Source organism: Schistocerca nitens, chromosome 4 (genome assembly GCF_023898315.1).
Source record: "Schistocerca nitens isolate TAMUIC-IGC-003100 chromosome 4, iqSchNite1.1, whole genome shotgun sequence".
Lineage (NCBI taxonomy): Eukaryota > Metazoa > Arthropoda > Insecta > Orthoptera > Acrididae > Schistocerca > Schistocerca nitens.
The window spans coordinates 388,834,069-388,854,041 of record NC_064617.1 but is presented as its reverse complement, the minus strand read 5'-3'; the positions used below and the strand labels follow the sequence as shown (position 1 = coordinate 388,854,041).

The following is a 19,973-nucleotide window of genomic DNA, read 5'->3' as shown; positions in this document are numbered from 1 at the left end:
AAAGAATTAGTAGTATCTAGTGAACTTATTATAGATTTAGAGAGTAATATAATCTGCTGGGACTTAATCATCAAAGGTAGGTCAAACATGGTTAGTGAATGCATCACTATATAGACCAACAGCCTCAGGAGCTGTGGAGCGAGAGTCAGAGAAGACTCTGAGGGTATCACATTTAAATTTCCTGATCATGCTGTGATAATAGTGGAAGATTTCAACTTCAAGAAGTAGACAAGAAGACTCATATGGTTAAAAGAAGAACTACATATAGAGATTTGTGTGAGATTGTTCCATCTTCTCTGAAAACTACTTACAGCAGTTAGTTAAGGAATTCATGAGTGAAAACAACATCTTAGATCCCTTAGTAACCAATAGACCCAAGCTCTTTGATTCAGCTACCATAGAATAGAAAGCCAGTGAACAAATAAAGGCTATTGTGGCATCATTAACTTTGAGGCACTAAGGTAGAAAAATGTTTCTCCTTGGGAAGTGTGAGAAGAATCAGACTGCAGATTATCTGAGCAATTAACATCAACATTCATCTCTGGTGATGAAGATGTGAAGTACCAGTGGATAAAATTCAAGAATATTTTGCAATATGCTTTAAGCATGTATGCTCCAAAGAATATTCTGAGGAAAGAACTTCCTCAGCTCAATAGCCATGCACAAAATGTTACATTGCAAAGAGAGCTTCATCACAGATTGAAGCAGATCAAAGCCTTACCATAAAAAAAAGCTAAATGATGCCAAAATGAACACAGGGAGATCAATTGAAGAATTTTTCAATGAATTTTAAAGTAAAATTTTGTCTGTCGATCTGATGTAAACTTCTAAGAAGTTTTGGTCTTATGTAAAGAGATATATGTAAGCACCACTGACAAATGTGGCCTGTTTCAAATGACGGACTACTGTCTACAAGGCAGTATGAGGAATAATTTATGACCATGGGACATGTGATCAGCATGTCACTAGGCCCTCCAGTGGTTACTGCCAGTAGTTGAACCTATTAATGCCACTGCCAGTTCAGTAAACAGCTTTTCATTTGACCTCACAAGGGGTGAGTGGGTCCATTACCAGACCTCCCTACCTTAGAAAAAAATCTGAGGAAGTACTGGGAGTTAAGCCCAGCTCCTTCTGCACCAAAGGCAGAGATGCTAATCATTCAACTACAAAAGGTGGTCAATGTAAAGTCAGTAAATAGATTAAAATGATTTATAAGGTCAATCAGTGACTACACTGTCAGTGAAACAGAGATGGCTGAGAGAGAGGGATAAACTATTGGATTTCGTCTTTTGAAATTACTTCTGTCCAAAAGACTGTAATATAGTTCCTCCTTTCTATCATTACACAAGTGCCAAAATGACAGATATTGTGATAAGTGATCATTAAACAGAAAATCAAGCAAAACTATGGACAGATGAAAGGCAAGTGAATCCAATGTGAAACTTCTATAGACTTATACAGATTACGCAAAATAATTTTCTCCCCTTCTGGCAATAGTTAGTTGTAGGTCACTGGAGTAAATATGCATTTAAGGAGTAGAAAAAAGGTGTATTTCATGTCTATTTTTTAGAAGAGTTGTCGAATAGGTGAGCATAACTTGCTGCAGAATAATGGGACTAATGACTTAGTACAGTTTTTATACAGGCACATCTGGGCTGCTTCTACACTCCCACTGAGCAACAGTAAAACGGCTCCCTATCAAATTTACAGTAACAGTGACTTACAGCTACCATGTTGCAAGGAGTGCCTCTCCTCATCGGTCAATTTCTGACTTCACACTTCATCTTAAGTTCACTTGTTCCTTGTTAATTAATAAAAATACATATTTTACATATACATGCTTAGTACTTTAAACATTAATAATATTGACATCTGGAATAATCAGGTCTACTACTAGATGTTTGTGTCGCTCTGGCACAATATTTCGGCCACGTAACTTGTTGCCTTCTTCAGGTGAGCTGCATTATATCCAAATGACATATGTCTTTATTATTGGCCAAAATAAAGAAGTACTTATTTAGCTATGAAGTACATAACATCTTAAGCCTAAACAGCTGACATATTGGAAGACAGAAAGTGGGAGGCAGCACATAATGCTGCATTCATGCAGTGTGTAAATGCAGAAGATTTGAAGTCCTCACACATTTGCATAATAAGATCTAATTAAAGTCTGGTGTAACAACAAAAGTTTTTCTTGCCTTGAAAGAAGGTTGTCAGAGGTAATGCCTAACACACACATCCATTATCTGTCACCTCATTTGTGATTGTGAATATTTGTATCTACATGCAGTTTTTACGAGTGTTTTGTGTAATCATTAATTTATGTAAACTCTTATAGCTGCCTTACTTTTCATCATGCATTATATTAAGTGACAAGCAATTGCTCTCACTGACACAACCTTGCTTATATAATTGGCATTTTTGCAACTTTGTTGGAACACTGAGAATTAGATTTGCTTGCAGCTTGACACAAGGACTGTCACTGGGGCTCCTTGCATGCAACAAGAATGACATGGTTGGTGTTCTACATACAATAGCTAGGAAATTCCAGGCCTCATATGTCTATCCACAGTTCTCCTCATCAAGCTATCCAAGTCCTTGCCCACTATGTGCATGTCTGTGTACTATCAAACTCTCCCTTGGAATGCATCTGATATTGTTACCTAGCCAGCCCTACTCAGCCTTCATTGGGACACATCCTATGTTTGCAAATCTCAGCCAGCATCAGCCAAGAAATGAGCATTACCTTACTGTACTATTCACATTATGCAATACTATTAATAATAGAGTAAAGTTGACACCAACCCAATGATTTGCTTAAAGTCCATAGGGTTTTGTTATGTGTGGTACTTTTAGATGTAGTATAACCTTGTCTTCCTCTGAACTGACTTCCCCAATCAGTTATATGAAAATCTACAGTTCAACATCAATTACAAATCACAGTGAAGCTTCTTAACTTTCACATTTACAAATAATTGTTTTGGGTAAAAGATGTGATATGAGACAGACTAAAAATCCTAGATACAACTAAGATTGAACCCTAAATTTTCTATACACCAATTAAATTTGTAAAGAAATTCATCAAAGTAATGGGAGGAACTGACCTTCAATGAATCATTTAGGCTCACATTAAACTCCACTTTATTAACAAATAAACTTTTCACAGATGCCAACATGTTACTGAAAATGAGCATTCTTCAGTAATATAAATCTTTCTGGAACAAGGTCTTTATGTAAATTGTTCCTAACATTAACTGAATTTTCTGTAGTGCTTGGCAGTACATGGTAATAATATTAAAAAGGAAAACAAATTTAACATAATTAAATTGTTCTTATTCATAGTATTGATTCTGAAAATGGAGTGTTAGATTGCAAGACAGGTAATTTATTATTGCAAATTTCACTGACGAATAAATATGCTTCTGCAAAGAATTCTGGATTTTGCACCACTAATAATTCATCTGACACACTTGTGGTCTCAAAATATTTAAGTGTGGATGGATAAATTTCCCCAAATCACATTACTTTTGCAAAGGAAGACTATTCCCCAAAACTGGAACAATGCTTTGTGTTTTCAACTTTACCAGGAAGCAGACACATGATACATAAAAAGCTGTGGATGTATCACTTTCTTCTATGTACTGTACAAGGTATTTAATACTATTATCACCAACTATATAGAAAAAAGTACAAAGTACTGTACTCAGTGAAGTTTTAAGTTGGCTGTAAAAGTGGATGTAACAGTATGGGCCATTTGCAAGACAAATCCAAATTTATGGAATTTAGCAATGAGTATGAATGAAAATTTTATGTAGGATTAATTAATGTTGAGAAAGCTCACTTTCAACAAAAACTGTATTACAGATCCCATGAGAATCAAGGAATTGATTTGACCTGTATGGTATATACGTGTAGCTTAAATGCTACTGCTTCTATTTGGATGTATCTGCAAATGCTGCTGCTTCCATTAGAATATGTCAGGATAGTGAAGAATTCTTACCTGTAACAATAATGAGGCAAAGAGGTTCCATGTCACTAAAACTATTCTCAGTGGCACAGAGAATGTTTTCAGACCCCCAATTGGGGGGGAACATACAAAAAAATCTGGTAATGGAACCTACTGGAGCCATCTTCTTTTTACTGAAAACTTTATGTTGTTAGCCTTCAGTGCAGGTATATATCAACAACAAAGGTAAGACACCATGAAGTATAAGGAAGGAGAGGCACACAGCAATCAGGCACAATCCCATTAGTTTTTATTACTCTCACTTTTGGCTCTACATAGCCATCTTCAGTGCATTGGAGATACAATCCAACAAACTCCTTGCAGTTTATGTCATGAGACTCAAATGGACTGAAGCCAAAATCTAGATATGCAAGAGCAATAAAAACTAATGGGAATATGACTGATTCCTGCATGACTCTCCTTCCTAATAGTCTAAGGCCACTGTGCACAACAGTTCCTTATGAAAGGTGTCCCATGAAGCATCAAGTAAACCTAAATCCCATTAAAGTATTATTAGTTTTTATTTGCAGCAGTGGGAAATGGACAGGTAATGTGAAAACTATTAAAATGCTGAATATTTCTCAACAGGCAATGGAGACATACATATTTTAGAATTACCAGGTATGGCAAAGAACCAAATAAATGGATCAGAGAACAGATTAGGGTGTATAATATAATTATGGCTCCAATGAAAGTGAATTTGAAGTGTCCTATGCATGTAACCAGGTAAATATATAGAGGAGGGGCCAAGGAAATCATTTGCTTGATCCCATGATGTGAGAGACTGAGAACATGACCTAGTGGATACATAACATTAGAAAACATGCAGAAGCACCAAGTGAGATAGCACAGTGGTTAGCACACAGGATTTGCATTGGGAAGGATGATGGTTCAAACCAGGTTTATATTTTCTGTGATTTCTGTAAACCACTTCAGGCAAATGCTGGGATGATTCCTTTGAAAGGGCTTGGCTGACTTCCTTCCTCATCCTTCCCAAATCTGATGGGACCAACGACTTTATTGTTTGCTTCCCCCTCCCCCCCCCCTCCCACTCCCTCTTCTCCAAATCAACCAACCAACCATGCAGAAGCAGCATGGAGTATCACAGAAGACTTGCATGAAGAGATCTAGAACAGTTCTTTATCCAGCATATAAAACAGCTGATGATGATTATCCTGGGTCAATGCACACAAGTATATACAGGATATGAGTCGTCAATTCCAAGATTGCTTTCACCTACACAATATCTTACTAGTAATAAATTCAGAATAGGCAGTCATAACAGAGTTCACAGGACAATGTTTGCAGAGTGGGCCACCAGAGCCATATGTGCTATATGATAAGGAAAATGTCCTTCCAAAAATTCACAAATAAAATATATTCATCCATTCATTGATAATGAAATAGTAGTTCATTACAATAAATTATTATGCTTTATTACAGTGTGAAGAATTGTGTTGTCACAAGCAGCTTGCTGAAAATGTGGGTTGTTCTGCCCCATGGTTATCTGGAGTTGACATGCCACACTGTTCAAATTACACTTCAAATAAGAAATTGATGGAAGGTTACATGAAGTAAGTTCTTGAAATTTATGCACAAAAGTTTTTTGTCTTGTCTGTGAATTATTAGTCAGTGTGACAAGGAAGAATAACAAAAAATAAATTTCAGTTATTTACACATAATCGAAAACTGGAAAAACAATCAGATTATTAGCATTAGTTATACATGGAAAGTTACATCTTCATAATCTTGCAGCATGCACTTGGTCATGGAAAGCCTTGTTTAAATAACTTTGTGAATTTCATAGCAAACAAATTGAAACTATGTAAGCCTATATGACAATGAATGTATTTTTTTTTTTTTCAAGAAAATCTTTGTCAAATAATATTTCATCTTCTAAAACTACTTAGTGAAATTCCCTCAATTTAATTTGAGATACTATATAAACATGATTAACAACTGTCTAACATGTAACAAAGAACATAATAATAAAGGACCCACTGAAACACATGTGAAACAAGAAAATGGTCAAATGAATAACAAAAGATAAGAGTAGTTATCATCAGGAAAGCTCCAAAACACGATGTTTGTTGATGGGACAAGCACCTTAGACACGAAATCTTACAGGGGATCTGTGACAATGTTGGCACTAATGATTATACACTTGCCTTGATCACCATAATTTTTTTTCTGTATTTCTAATTTCTCTTGATGAGTTTTGGGTTGCCCCACCATCACAACTTTAACATCAACACACAATATGATGGGTGACAGCTCAAACTTACAAGGCACAGTCCATATGATAGCTGAACTGGTATGTATTTGGCTCACATTAAACGGTTTCAATAAAACAAAAATATTAGGAAAATGATAAGATTGCTACTTACCATAAAGATTACATTTTGAGTTGCAGACAAGCACAACAAAAAGACTGTTACACTTTTAGCTTTCGGCCTAAGCCATCTTCAGAAAAGAAAACATGTATACAGTCATATGAGCAAATACCCCTAACACACACATGACCACCATCTCCAGCAGCTTAGACCCAAATGCAGCTGTCACATAGGAAAGCAGCAATAAGGAGAGGACAGGGAAGGGAGAGGGATAGAAGGTTATGGTTGGGGGTTAGTGAAGGTTGCTGTCTGGCAGTGCCTGCAAAAACTAGAGGGATGCATGACAAGGCTGCTAGGTGTAGCATCGGGAGGCTATAAGGCAAGGAGGGTGAGGGACAGGGAGAGAGCAGAAAAGGAGAGGAGCAGGGAAGAGGAAAGATTGGCTGGTGCATTGGCAAGGGGTGGCACACAATGAGGGTGGGGGATGTGAATGTGGAGTGGGTGATAGGACAGAGGGGGTAGAAACTGTTGGATGGAGGGTGTGAGGACAATAGGTTACTGTAGGTTTTGGAAGGGGTAAGTATGGTTGTTGTAAGGATAACTCCCCTCTAATGGGGTAGGATAAGCCTGTGACAGGACTGGAATAGAAAGAGCGGTGTTGCTGGTTCGGACAGGTCTTGCACCTGGGTCTTCCACAGAGATATGATTCCTGTGGCAAGGATTGAGAGTGGCAGGGGGTTGGACTAGGATGTTGTAAAGGTTGAGTAGTGACAGAACACCAATTTAGGAGGGGCAGGAATGATCTTAGTTAAAATATCCCTCATTTCAGGGCATTGTGATAGGTAATCAAAGTCCTGACAAAGGATGTGGTTCAGTTGTTCCAGTCCAGGGTGGTACTGAGTGACAAAGAAGTTCCTCCTTGTAGCTCATTCTTGGTGGTGGTGGCGGTGGGAGGATTGGGGCTGTGTGGGGAAATGGCATGGGAGCTCTATTTACAGAGTAAGTCTGGGGTTAGTATCTGTCTGTAAAGGCCTTGGTGAGACCTTCGGTATACTGGGCAAGTGAGTTCTTGTCACTGCAAATTCATTTCCAAGAGTCCAGGCTGTATGGGAGGGATATTTTGGTGTGGAAGGGTTGTTGAAATGCAGGTACTGTTTTTGGTTGGTGGAATTAAAGAGGACAGAGGACAGAGGTGTTGGTGGAACTACCAGAGAAGAGCAAGTCAACAGCCAGGAAGGTGTCATGGTGGGTTGGGGAAGACCAGGTAAAGAGGGTGGGAGAGATATTGTGGTTGTGAAAGAAAGAGGATTGAGTGCCTTATCCCTGCATCCAGATCATGAAGGTATCATCAATGAACATGAACCAGATGAGGGGTATGGGATTTTGGGAGGCTAGGATGGTTTTCTCTAGGTGGCCCATTGGCCCATAAACATGTTGGCATAGGAGGGTGCAATGTGGGTGCTCATGGCTGTGCCACAGATTTGTCTGAATACCTTCCTTTCAAAGGAGCAATAGTAGTGTGTTAGGGTAAAGTCAGTAAGACTGAGATTCTACCAGTCCCCGGCCCTCACAAATCTGATGTTGCAAAAACACATGTCCATCACCCAGGCACCCAGAACCACCTCTGCTCCATCTGTAAGATAACACTACTGTGCAATCCCAGCTACATACATCACATCTCTGAAAATGACTCCTTTGCTCTCCAGCATAAGTTATCCAACCTACTGACATCCTATTGCTGCCTTGGGGCACCACTATCCAACTCCAGTCCTAACCACAGTGTACCTCCTTGTCAACCCCTCATAGCATCCAGACCCTGCCTAGTTGACCTTCTCAACTTGCCATAGCCCCCAAAACTCCCAAGCAACATTCTGCTAATTCCAGAGCTGCAACATTCCAGAACATTGCTGTTAACCTTTCCAGAAAATCCTCAGCCCCACAGGAGTTTCAGTCCTATTCAAAGACCTTGCCTTTAGCCCTACACCCAAATTTATCCATGTTTGACTTGTCAAAGACGTACTCTCCTTCCCTTGATCCCTGTAGTGGAAACATTTCTTTGCCATCAGTCCCTCCTACCAAAGCCAACCTAAGCCCAATATTGAACCCTATCTCTCTCAGTTCATACCACCATCCAACTACAGTCCTTTCCACCTTCCACCTAACCACCTCCTGATCACATTCCATGAATTCCTTACCTCCAACTTGACCCTACCATCTTTCCCCATGTCTCTTCCTAAGAACACCAACCTTTCAGCAGAAAAAAGGACAGTCATACACAACTGAAAAACAAATCCTGACTTAATAATCCCACCTGCAGACGAAAGCTCCACCACTATCATTGTGAATCACAGTGATTACCTGGTGGGGGACCTCTGTCGATTACCTGACACCTCCACCTACAAACTCTGATAGAGTGATCCCATCCCAGAAGTACAAGGTAACCTTCAAGCCTTTCTTAAAACCTTAGGCCATTCCCAAACCTCTCCCCTGAATCCATTTTTCTCCTCACCCCTTTGACACCCCACATATCCACCTTCCCAAAATTCGCACACCCAGAGGTCCGGACACCCCATTGAAGCTAATTATTGTGCCTGACTAAATAAATTTCGCCCTCATTGACCTATATCTGCACCCAATTGCCCAGAATCTAGTCCCCCACATCAAAGTTACCACTTCCTTCTTGACTCTCCAACATCCCCACCCCTTTACCTACAGGATCCCTTCTTATCACTGTTTACGTCATTTCCCTATACACCAACGTCCCTCATGCCCATGGTCTTGCCACTATTGAACACTACCTTTCCCAAAGTCCTCCAACCTTGAAGCATACCATGTTGCACCCTACCAACTTCATCCTAACACACAACTACTTCTCCTTTGATAGGAAGGTATACAAATAAATCTGGAGTACAGTCATGGAAACCCGAATGTCACCCTCCTTTACCAACCTGTTTATGGGCCCTCCAGAAAAAAACCTTCCTAGTCTCCCAAAACCCCATACCCCTGGTCTGGTTCAGATGCACTGATGTCATCTTCATGATCTGGTCTCAGGGCCAAGACACACTGTTCTCATTCCTTGACAACTTCAATACCTTTTCTCCATCCACTTCTCCTGGTCCTCCTCAGTCCAATGTGCCACCTTCCTAGACACTGACCTCCTTCTTTCTGATGACTCCATCCACACTTCTGGCAACATTAAACCCACCAACCACCAGCAACACCTGCATTTCATCAGTTTTTATCCCTTCCACACCACAAAATGCCTTTCATACAACCTGGACATCCAGAAATGGCATATCAGCAATAACAAGAACTCCTTTATCCAGTACACTGAAGGTCTCACCAAAGCCTCACAGACAGGCACTATGACCCAGACCTATTCCATAAACAGATTTCCCCTCCTGTTTCCCCACACATACTCCAATTCTCCCATCACCAAGAATCAGCTGCAAAGCAGTGATGCCTTCTTCATCCAATAAAACCCTGGACTGCAACAACTGAACCACATCCTTCTTCATAATGTCCTGAAATAAGGGGAATCCTACCCAAGATCCTTCCAGCCCCTCCTAAAATGGTGTTCCTCCACAATATTCTAGTCCTAACCCCTTGACACAGGGATCATATCCCTGTGGATGATCCAGGTCCAAGACCTGCCCAATTGACCCACGCAGCACTTCCTATTCCAGTCCTGCCATAGGCTTATCTTATGCCATCAGAGGTGAGCCACATGTGAAAGCAACCACATTATACACCAGCTCTGCTCCAACCATTGCACAGCATTTTGTATTGGTATGACGAGCAACTGGCTGTCCATCAGGTTGAAAGGCCATCACCAGCTTTATGGCCAAGAGCATGGTAGACCACCCTGTGGCACAAAGTGCAGCTGAACATAATATGCTTGTTTACAATGACTGCTTCATAGCCCAAGCCATCTGGATCCTCCCCTCCACCACCACTATTCTGAACTGTGTAGATGGGCCTTATCCCCACAACAAATTCTCCACTTCCAAAATAATCCCAGCCTCAACTTTCAAAAACCTACTGCCTGCACATCCTCCATCCAACAGTTTCTGTTCCCTCTGTCCAATCACCTCCTTCCTATTCATGTCCACCACCCTCATTGTGTGCCACCCTCTGCCAACACATCTACCCATCTTTTCCTTCCTTGCTCCCCTCCTTTTCCACTCTCCCACCTCCCCTCCTCACTCCTCCTGACACTGCACTTAGCAGCTTGTCATGCCTCCATCTTGTCCCTGCACATTCTGCCAGACAGCAGTCTTCTCTCCCCCAACCTGTACCCTGTTATCCCTGCCCCTTTCCTGCCCCACTCTAGATTATCACTTTTGTTCTACATGAGAGTTGCATTCTGGCCCAAGCTGCCAAAGATGATGGTCATTTGTGTGTGTGATTGCATCCTTGTATGAATGTGTGTGTGTGTGTGTGTGTGTGTGTGTGTGTGTGCGTGTGTGTGTGTGTGTGTGTTTTCTTTTCTGAATAAAGTTTAGGACAGTCGCTAAATGCACAACAGACTTTTTGTTGTGCCTGTCTGCACTCAATGTGTTATCCTTATGGTGAGCAGCACTCTATAATTTTCCTAATATGTTTGATATCCCAACTTGGAGTTTCCATTTTTTAGTTTTACTAAACTAAATTGTTCTGGCACTGTCACCTAACTGGTATGAAGGGTTATATGTGGTTGAGTGGATTATTTTGCAGATTTTCATTCCTTTTTGTCTTAAGGTTCTATCTTGTGTGTAAGTATTCATTCTGCAGAAACAAACAGTAAGAATATTATGTATTATAGAGAACCACAATCCTAAAGAGGTATCCTTAAAGATATAGATACTCTTGCACTACCAACCCATTTCTTTTACTCCTTAATTGTTTTTGCTGCTGACAGTAAAAAACTGCTCCATTTCAAATGTGATTTACATATTCTCACTAAGTTACACAAATATAATTTTGACATATATCTTGTCTCTTTGGGTAGTTTTCATGGAGGAGTTATACGTTTGACATAAAGATCTTTAACAAGTTCCCCATCTAACATAAAGAAAGAAACTGTTAATATCTGCCAGTTTGAATATCTGCCAATCCAAAAGGTAATTAGCCACTCCTAAAGATTATCTGTATATTTAGATGTGAGAATTCAGAATTCCTTTTAGTTTCATAGCAAGTAACAGTATACATTATAAAACTGTATGAGAAGTAATGGTACATGTAAAGAAGCCTCAGTGTAGGTAACTATTTTATTTGAAAAATACCAATGTATTCATGTAAATACTAAGCCACCAGAAGGAAACCAATAGCTGCTATTTGATGCAACTGAGGAAACAGTGGTTGTTTCCTTCAAAATAGTGTCTTTCCTGCTAGTTTTTTGGTTATATTTAGTGAGCATATACAAAAATAGCACTGAACAGTATAGTGATACTTTTTGGATAATACAGTGTGCAAATAAGTTACTTGTCTTTTGTTAATACATAACTTGACTTATTCCATATGACTGAAGATAGGATCTGTGGAACATCAATTCCACAGGGTATCTTTTCAGACTGATTGAAGTATGTAATTGTTAGACCACTCTTTAAAAAATAAATTAGAACAGATATTAATAATTACTCATTTCATTGTAAACTTTTTAAAAAAAATATTTTTAGAAGGGTAATGCACTTAAGAATAGTTGACTATGTCTGTAAATACGATACTGTATTCTGAGTCTGTCACAATTAGGATTCTAGAAGGGCCTCTCCACTGACCATGCTGTCTGCTATTTTGTTGACTGTGTAGGAATGTACCTGAAGGCAAAATTTTACTTTCCATGACTTTACTTGATCTGTTTAAGGCATTGGATTGTAAAAATCACAACAGTGATTTGCCAATACTGAAAGTGTATGGCTTTCAAGATACAATGAGTATGTGGGTTTCTTCTTATCTATCAGTAAGTGATTGGAAGCAAAGAGTCATCTTAGATAGTTCTTGCAGTTTTCACAATTGAAAGGTTGAGTTTCGCTTTTTAATTAACATACTTGTGCTAACAGCAAACATTACAGCTTTTGAACTCTCTCTTGAAAATTATTTATGTAGCATAAGAATAAGAGCAATCCTTATGCCCCTCCCTCTCCTCACCTCACGTCATATTCCTCCACTCTGAGTTTAGTTTTATTCCTGCCAGTCTGTCAATGTGACCCTTTGTCTCCTATTAAGAATGTGAAATGCCATTAACACAACAACATTTTAGTTGCTCAAGTATAATTTTGCGGGTCACACAATCAATGGCTTCGGCAAGTTTACAGAATATACAAACAGGAAAATTTTCCCTGTGTTGATTTATTTATTGTACAGTTTTTAAGCCCAATATTAAATATAATACAGACAATAACACATGTAATTTACTAACAGACATCCAAAATTTTGATATAATCAATTGTGTCATTCATTGCTATCAGGAAATCATCAGAAGTACCACAACAGGCCCTGTTGGAACATTTGGTAACTATATGATGGACAGTTTGACTGGCTGCTCAACAATTTAAATTTGGAGATGGAGCCTTATCGCCTCTGTGAAGAGTGCCCATGCTTTTGCCATGAATTCATGTTTGATATGAATGGTGTGTTTTATCCCATGTTGTAGGATGATATTGCTCTGCTAGTATTCCTATTGTGTGTTACTGTACAAATTTCTCTATGGACTACTCTATAAAAAAAGCCAAACTTAGAGGTGGTAGGGAAATTCTGCCTTAAACGTGAGTCAGTACTGAATACTATTGTAAATTACTTTCTCAAAAACTTTTGCAAACACTGACAGGAGAGAAATGTCTCTGCTGTAGTTAGAGGTGGTTAGCTCATCTCTTGTTTTATTGATGGTTTCACTAGGGCATATCTAATTTTATCATGAAATACACTCTGAGTCTGTGGCTTCAGCAGCCAGAGACTGTGGTCATGCTTGTGTGAGTTGCATTTGTGTGTGTGTGTTCTATCTCCAACTAAGGTCTTGTAGGCCAAAAGCTCTTTTTCTGACAGTCTTTTTGTTGTGCCTATCTGAAACTCTGCATCTCTGCTATTTGGTGCGTAGCATATATCCTTTTCATAATATTGTTATATTCCATCCTGGATTTTCCATTGTTGAACTCTGAGTCTTTGGTTATGAATATGGCTGAAGCGTAATTTTATCGAGTCAGCAGAAGATTTTAATCTTTCTCTAAAGACATCATCCCAACCATCATAATTGCCACATTTTAGTTACATAATACATTTTGTAAACTTCAAATGGGCTCCCCTTTTAAAAATTATTGCCTACTAGTGGTGTATGCAGTGTCTGCCAAAGTAATATAACTATTGTAAGCTACATCCACTTTAACACACTTTTTGTAGTCAGGGCTTGGTCTCCCTCTACAATGCTTTCAATATCCTATTTGAAAAGCTACCAGTCTCTCAAGAATTTTTGCTTTAGAAAGATGATTGTTTTCTTGGAAGACATCAGATTGACTGAATGCTTGTAGTACTAATTCTCAAATTTAGAACAGTGATTTTTCTTTTGAACTCACTGTACACAGTTTCTCTGACATGTTCAGGATGTGATTTTTAAAGAGGTTTGCTACAAGTTTGTTATTATCGATCATTTGCTCATCATATTTAATTACTATATTGTCTTGTTCCCTGTCAGCTCCTAGCTAACCATCCTACATACTATTTTGATTTCATTTCCAGAATTATTAATTTCTGACATACTGTGAAAGCTTTTTCATATTTTTATAACTCATCTCAAAAAGAGCAATATCTTCTATGTCATGAAAACAGTTACCCATCTATGTTCTTACTAGTCCTGTTGTATAGTTCTGTCTCCATCTTAATTATATAATAATGCCTTTTGTAATCTCAGATTATGATGGATGCTGGGATAATGTGCATAATAAAGATAGAAGGATAAATAGTAGAAGATAGGAACTGGTCAAGAGAAATGGATGGCAAGCTGCCTGGTAGAATTTTGCATCAAGATCAATTTAATCATTGCTAAAACTTGGTTTAAAAATCATGAAAGAAGATTGTTTACATGGAAGAGACCTAAAGACACTGGAAGGCTTCAAATAGATTATATAATGGTAAGACAAAGGTTTTCAAATCACATTTTGACTGCAAAATATTTCCAGGAGCAGATGTGAACTACTACAATAATTTGCTGGTTATGAACTGCAGAATAAAACTAAATAAACTGCAGAAAGGCAGAAAATTTGGATAATTTGAAAGAACCAGAGGTTGTTGGGAGTTTCAAAGGAAGCATCAGGCAAAAGTTCCTCCAGATGTAACCAGACACTTTTGAGAAAACCTAAGTTCACTAGTACGTAAGTTCCTCAACTGTACTCATCATTGGAGGAGACTTAAATCATCAAACAGTCAGTTTGAAAAATTACAGTTTCATATTCAGTAGGAATGACAAGATGATCTGTATAACATTACTAAATGTGTTTTCCGAAACCTACCTAACACAGGTCGTTCAGAACCGCACTCATGATGAATCTAATAGCTACAAATTGACCTGATTTATTTGAGGATGTTCACTTGGAAACTGATATCAGTGACCAAGAGGCAGTTGTAGCAAAAATAATTAACAAATCACAAATGGCAACTAAAGCAAGGAGAAGCATTTATTATATTTTCAGCAGACTATATATAAGGGCAGTAGTGTCATTTCTCACAATAAGAAAATTGAAACATTTAGCTCTGGATAGGAGCATGTAGAAGAATTGTGGCCCATATTTAGAACATTAATCAACCATGCACTTTATAGATATGTACCTAGGAGAACAGCTCATGGTGGGATGGACACTCCATGGTAAAGAACTTCTAAAGAAACTGGCTATACTATGTAACAGATCTAAAAGAAAGCATAGGACTATATAAAGACAGGGAAATGCTGAATAAACTACATTTGGCTGTCAAGAGAGTAAAGCCTTCAAAAAAATATTGTAGCAAAATACTATCAAAGGATCTCTCACAAATCCAAGAGAAATTCTGTTTGTATGTAAAGTATGTTAATGGTACGAAAGTTAATGTTCAGAAAATCATGGACTAACAGGGACTGAAATTGAGGGTAGCAAAATAAGAGCAAAAACACTGAAGTTGGTTTCAAAATGTTCCTTTACAAATGAAAATCCAGGAGTATTGCTCCAGTTTAATTCTTACACTACTGCAAAGATGAGTGAAATATATATTGGTGTCAGTGGTGTTGAGAAATAGCTGAAATCACTAAAATTAATCAAAGCAACAGGACCTGATGGAATCCCTATCAGATTCTCTACCATATTTGCAGCAGAGTTAGCTGATCTTTTAACTACAGTCTACCTTGTATTCTTTGAACAAAAAACACTGTCCAGTGGTTGGAAGAAAGGTTGGCCACACCCATCTACAAGAAGGGTAGTAGATATGATCCACCATCCAATATCCTTGATACCTATTTGTTGTAGACTATTATAACATACTCTGAGCTCAAAGATAATGAGGTACCTCGAACATAATGACCATCTCTGTGCCAACAATCATGAATTCTGAAAACATTAATCGTATGTAACCAAACTTGCACTTTCCAAAAATGGCATTTTGAAAATTACAGATCAAGGCAGTCAGATCGATGTTGTACTTCTCAGTTTCTGAAAAGCATAGGATGCAGCAGCATATCTACACATACCATCATAAGCATGATCATATGAGGTATCAAGAGAAATTTGTGACTGGGTTGAGGATTCTTTGGTAGTGAGAACGCAGCTTGTTACATTGGATAAAGAGTTATCCAAAGTTGCTGAAATGATTTCAGATGTGCCCAGGAAAGTGTGTAAGGACTTCTGTTTGTCATGTTGTATATTAATGACCTCACAGAGAATACAACCTAGTTCATCCACATCTGCAGATCTAGGGAGAAACAAATCAGGAAGTTGACATATTTTGCATATTTCATTCAATAATGTCATTTGGGATAATGTTCTGGGGTAACTCATGTTTAAAAAAGGAAGCCTCCATTGCTCAAAAATGTGCTTTAGGAATAATATATGGAGCACACCCAAGATCATCTTACAGAAATCTGTTTAAGGAGTTGGCATTCTGACTATATCTTCACAGTACATTTACTTCTTCTTGAAGTTTACTGTAAATAATCCACTGCAGTTCAAAAGGAACAATAATGTAAAAAATTATGATACCAAAAGAAAAAATAACATTCATTACTCCACATTAAGTTTTCTTTAGCAAAAAAAGGGATGCACAGTGCTGTAACCAAAATTTTTGATAACTTGACTGTGATATAAAATGTCTGCAAGACACAAAAATAAAACCTGAAACAAAATGAAAGGTTTCTCCTTGATAGCTCCTTCTATCCTGTAGAATAATTCCTGTTACTGTAGTGTGTAAACCACAATGGGTAGGCATTACTAAATCACATCTGCATATTTAATACAAGATTTTTAAAAAATTACAAATGTTCAGCATGTAGCCATATTTATAAATTAATTTGCAATGTGAATATAAATGACTCATTCCAGATCATTACAGTTTATCATGCAAATGTTCCATGGAACATGAAACTAATGAACTAACTTAATAGTAACCTCAGACTGTTTGCAATGTTGCAGTTATCAACATTATCTGGCATGAAATACTATCTGAAAAAAGCTGCACAAATATTCAGCCAGAACTCAAAAAGATTTCAAAATGATTTAAAGATTGTTAACTTGCTTTAAATTTTCAAAATTGTAAAGATGTGCACTTCACAAAATAAAAAAGATAGAAGTATCCTATGAGTACAGTATAATGAGTCACAGTTGTAATGGACAGCTCATACAAATACCTGGGTGTAACATTTCATAGGTATATGAAATTAAACAATTACATAGGCTCAGTCACAGGTAAAGCAAGTGACAGACTTTAGTTTATTGTCAGAATACTTGGGAAATGCAATCAGTCTAGAAAGGAGATTGCTTACAAATCACTCATATGATACATCCTAGAATACTGTTCAAGTGTGTTAGACCAGTACCAAATAGAGCTAACAGGTGATATTGAATGTTTTCATAAAAGGGCAGCACAAATAGACAAAGGTTCCCTTAACCCATGAGAGAGTGTCACGGAAATGCTGAAATCGAAATGAGGGTTTAGCATCATTGGCCGGGAGGCCCCTTATGAGGCAGGTCCAGCCGCCTTGGTGCTTGTCTTATTACATTCGACACCACATTGGGTGACCTGCATGCCAGATGGAGATGAAATGATGATGAAGGCAACACAACACCCAGTCCCTGAGAAAATCCTCAACCCAGCAGAGAATCGAACCTGGGCACCTTAGGATGGCAGTCCATCACACTGACCATTCAGCTATCAGGGCGGACATGGAAATGCTGAAGAAACTGAACTGCCAGACATTTGAAGATAGACACAAACTATCAACAGAAAACCTACTTATAAAGTTTCAAGAACCATATTCAAATGATGACTCTAGGAGTATGCTACAATCCACTATATATTGCTCCCTCAGGAATCATGAGGACAAGATTAGATTAAACACAGCACATGCAGAAGTGTTTAAAATCACTCTTTTCACACTCCATATGCCAATGGAATGGGGAGAACCCATAATAACTTGTACAGTGGGAAGTACCCTCTGCCATGTACTTCACAATAGGTTATGGATGTAGAGGTAGCTACTGAAAGAGGCATAAGGAACACAAATGTGAGATGAATGGGTAGCCTTGAGAGATGAAATAGTGAAGGCAGCAGAGGATCAAATAGACAACTGAGTAGGTCCAGTAAAAATTCTGGGATAACACACAAAATATTAAACCTAACTGATGAAAGGAGAAAGTATGAAAATTCAGTTAATGAAGCAGAGAAAATGGAACACAGACATCTAAAACTGAGATTGACGTGAAGTGCAAACTGGCAAATGACAAATGCAAAGTTGTAGATGCATCCTTGACTATGGGAAAGATTACATGTAGTTCATAGGAAATTACAGAGATCTTTGGAGAAAAGAGAAGCACATGTGTGAATATTAAGAGCCCTAATACTAAGAGTATACTATAATACTAAGAGTATACTATTCCTCCCCCTCCCTGCCCCAGCCTCCTCCTTAGCTCCACCCAGTCACCACTACCATCATGCACCGGTGCTGCTGCTCGAAGTGTAGTTTCAGCTCCCTGAGACTGCAGATGTGTGTGCAAGTTATGTTTGCGTCTGTGTGTGTGTGTGTGTGTGTGTGTGTGTGTGTGTGTGTGTGTGTGTGTGTCTACTGCTGACAAAGTCTTAATGGCCGAAAGCTATGAGTGTGTGAATCTTTTTATTGTGCCTATTGCGACTCAGAATCTCCACTATATGGTGAGTAGCAACTTTCCTTCTCTGGTATTGTTACAGTCCATCCCGTATTTTCCATTGTTTGACAATGGCCAATGTCATATATGAAATGCAGAGTGGCAATAGCAAGAAAGGTATTCGCAGAAAAAGGATTTTGTTAACATGGCGTGAAAATTTAAATGTGAAGAGTTCTTTTTTGAACCTGTTTGCCTGGAGTGTAGACTTGTTTTGAAGTAAAAACATAGATGATAAGCAGTTCAGATAAGGAGAAAGAAAAGCTTATGAAATGTGGCACTAAACAAGAATGTTGAACATTAGATGAGTGGATAGAATAAAGAATGAGGAAGTACTGAAACAAATTGGGGAAAATTTGTATTGCATGCTCTGTTAAGAGTCCTTTACAAATGTCACATAGAGTGGTAATTAACAAGTTCCACTCAGACAAATCAGTTAGTATTCTATTATAGGTTATTTCCTAAGACTTTCTGAAAAGAAAGGAAAGAGTGGGGTAGATCTGTAATTAGATGTACTTTACTTTTGTTCAGTTTCATAAATGGATATTACTGCAGCATATTTAAGTCTGTCTAGAAATATGTTCTGAGTCACTGATTGATTACAGATTACGTTACAGATAATCCTATCAAATCAGCATTGGATTTTAATATTTTGGTAGAAACACCACCAAAGCCAGCAGAATGTCTTCTTTTTAGTAATCTTAGAAGTTCATCCACCCTGGTAGCTGAGTGGTCAGTGAGACAGAACAGCATGCCAAGGAGCCTGGGTTCGATTCTCAGCTGGGCTGGAGATTTTCTTTGCTCAGGGAATGGGTGTTGTGCTGTCCTATTCATCATCATCTCATCCTCATTGACATGCAAGTCGCCGAATGGGGTCAACTCAAAAGACTTTCACCAGGCGAATGATCTACCCGATGGGCGGGCCTAGCCACATGACATTTCATCTTAGAAGTTGCATTTTGAAACTAATGTCTGTTGGTGGTGCATGCAGTGTCTGCAGAAGTAACTCTAATGCACCTTTATTTGCTTCCATATTAGTTGGCGCAATGTTTGCTGCCTCGCTGAGGAAGTATTCACTGGATGTAGTGGTTGATGTCTCCAAAAAAAGTCAATCTGTTGAAGAATTATGAAACATGTTTTATGCACACGTATTACAACTTCTTGGAGAATGAAAATCTGCTCTATACAAATCAACATATGGATTATACAAACAGAGACCTTGTGAAACTCAGCTCACTCTGTTCCTCCATGAGATCCACAGTGCTGTAGACACCAGCACTCATTGATGCC

The 19,973-nt window shown here is 38.5% G+C and overlaps 1 protein-coding gene across 1 annotated transcript in view; it reads left to right on the top strand.

Moving 5' to 3' along the window:
* The window catches only part of LOC126252328 (uncharacterized), a 150,932-nt gene that overhangs the window by 115,045 nt on the left and 15,914 nt on the right, over nucleotides 1–19,973 (top strand). The window contains exon 6 of the mRNA XM_049953215.1: nucleotides 5,450–5,580. Coding sequence (XP_049809172.1) covers nucleotides 5,450–5,580 — 131 coding nt within the window. The remainder of the gene's footprint in view (nucleotides 1–5,449; nucleotides 5,581–19,973) is intronic.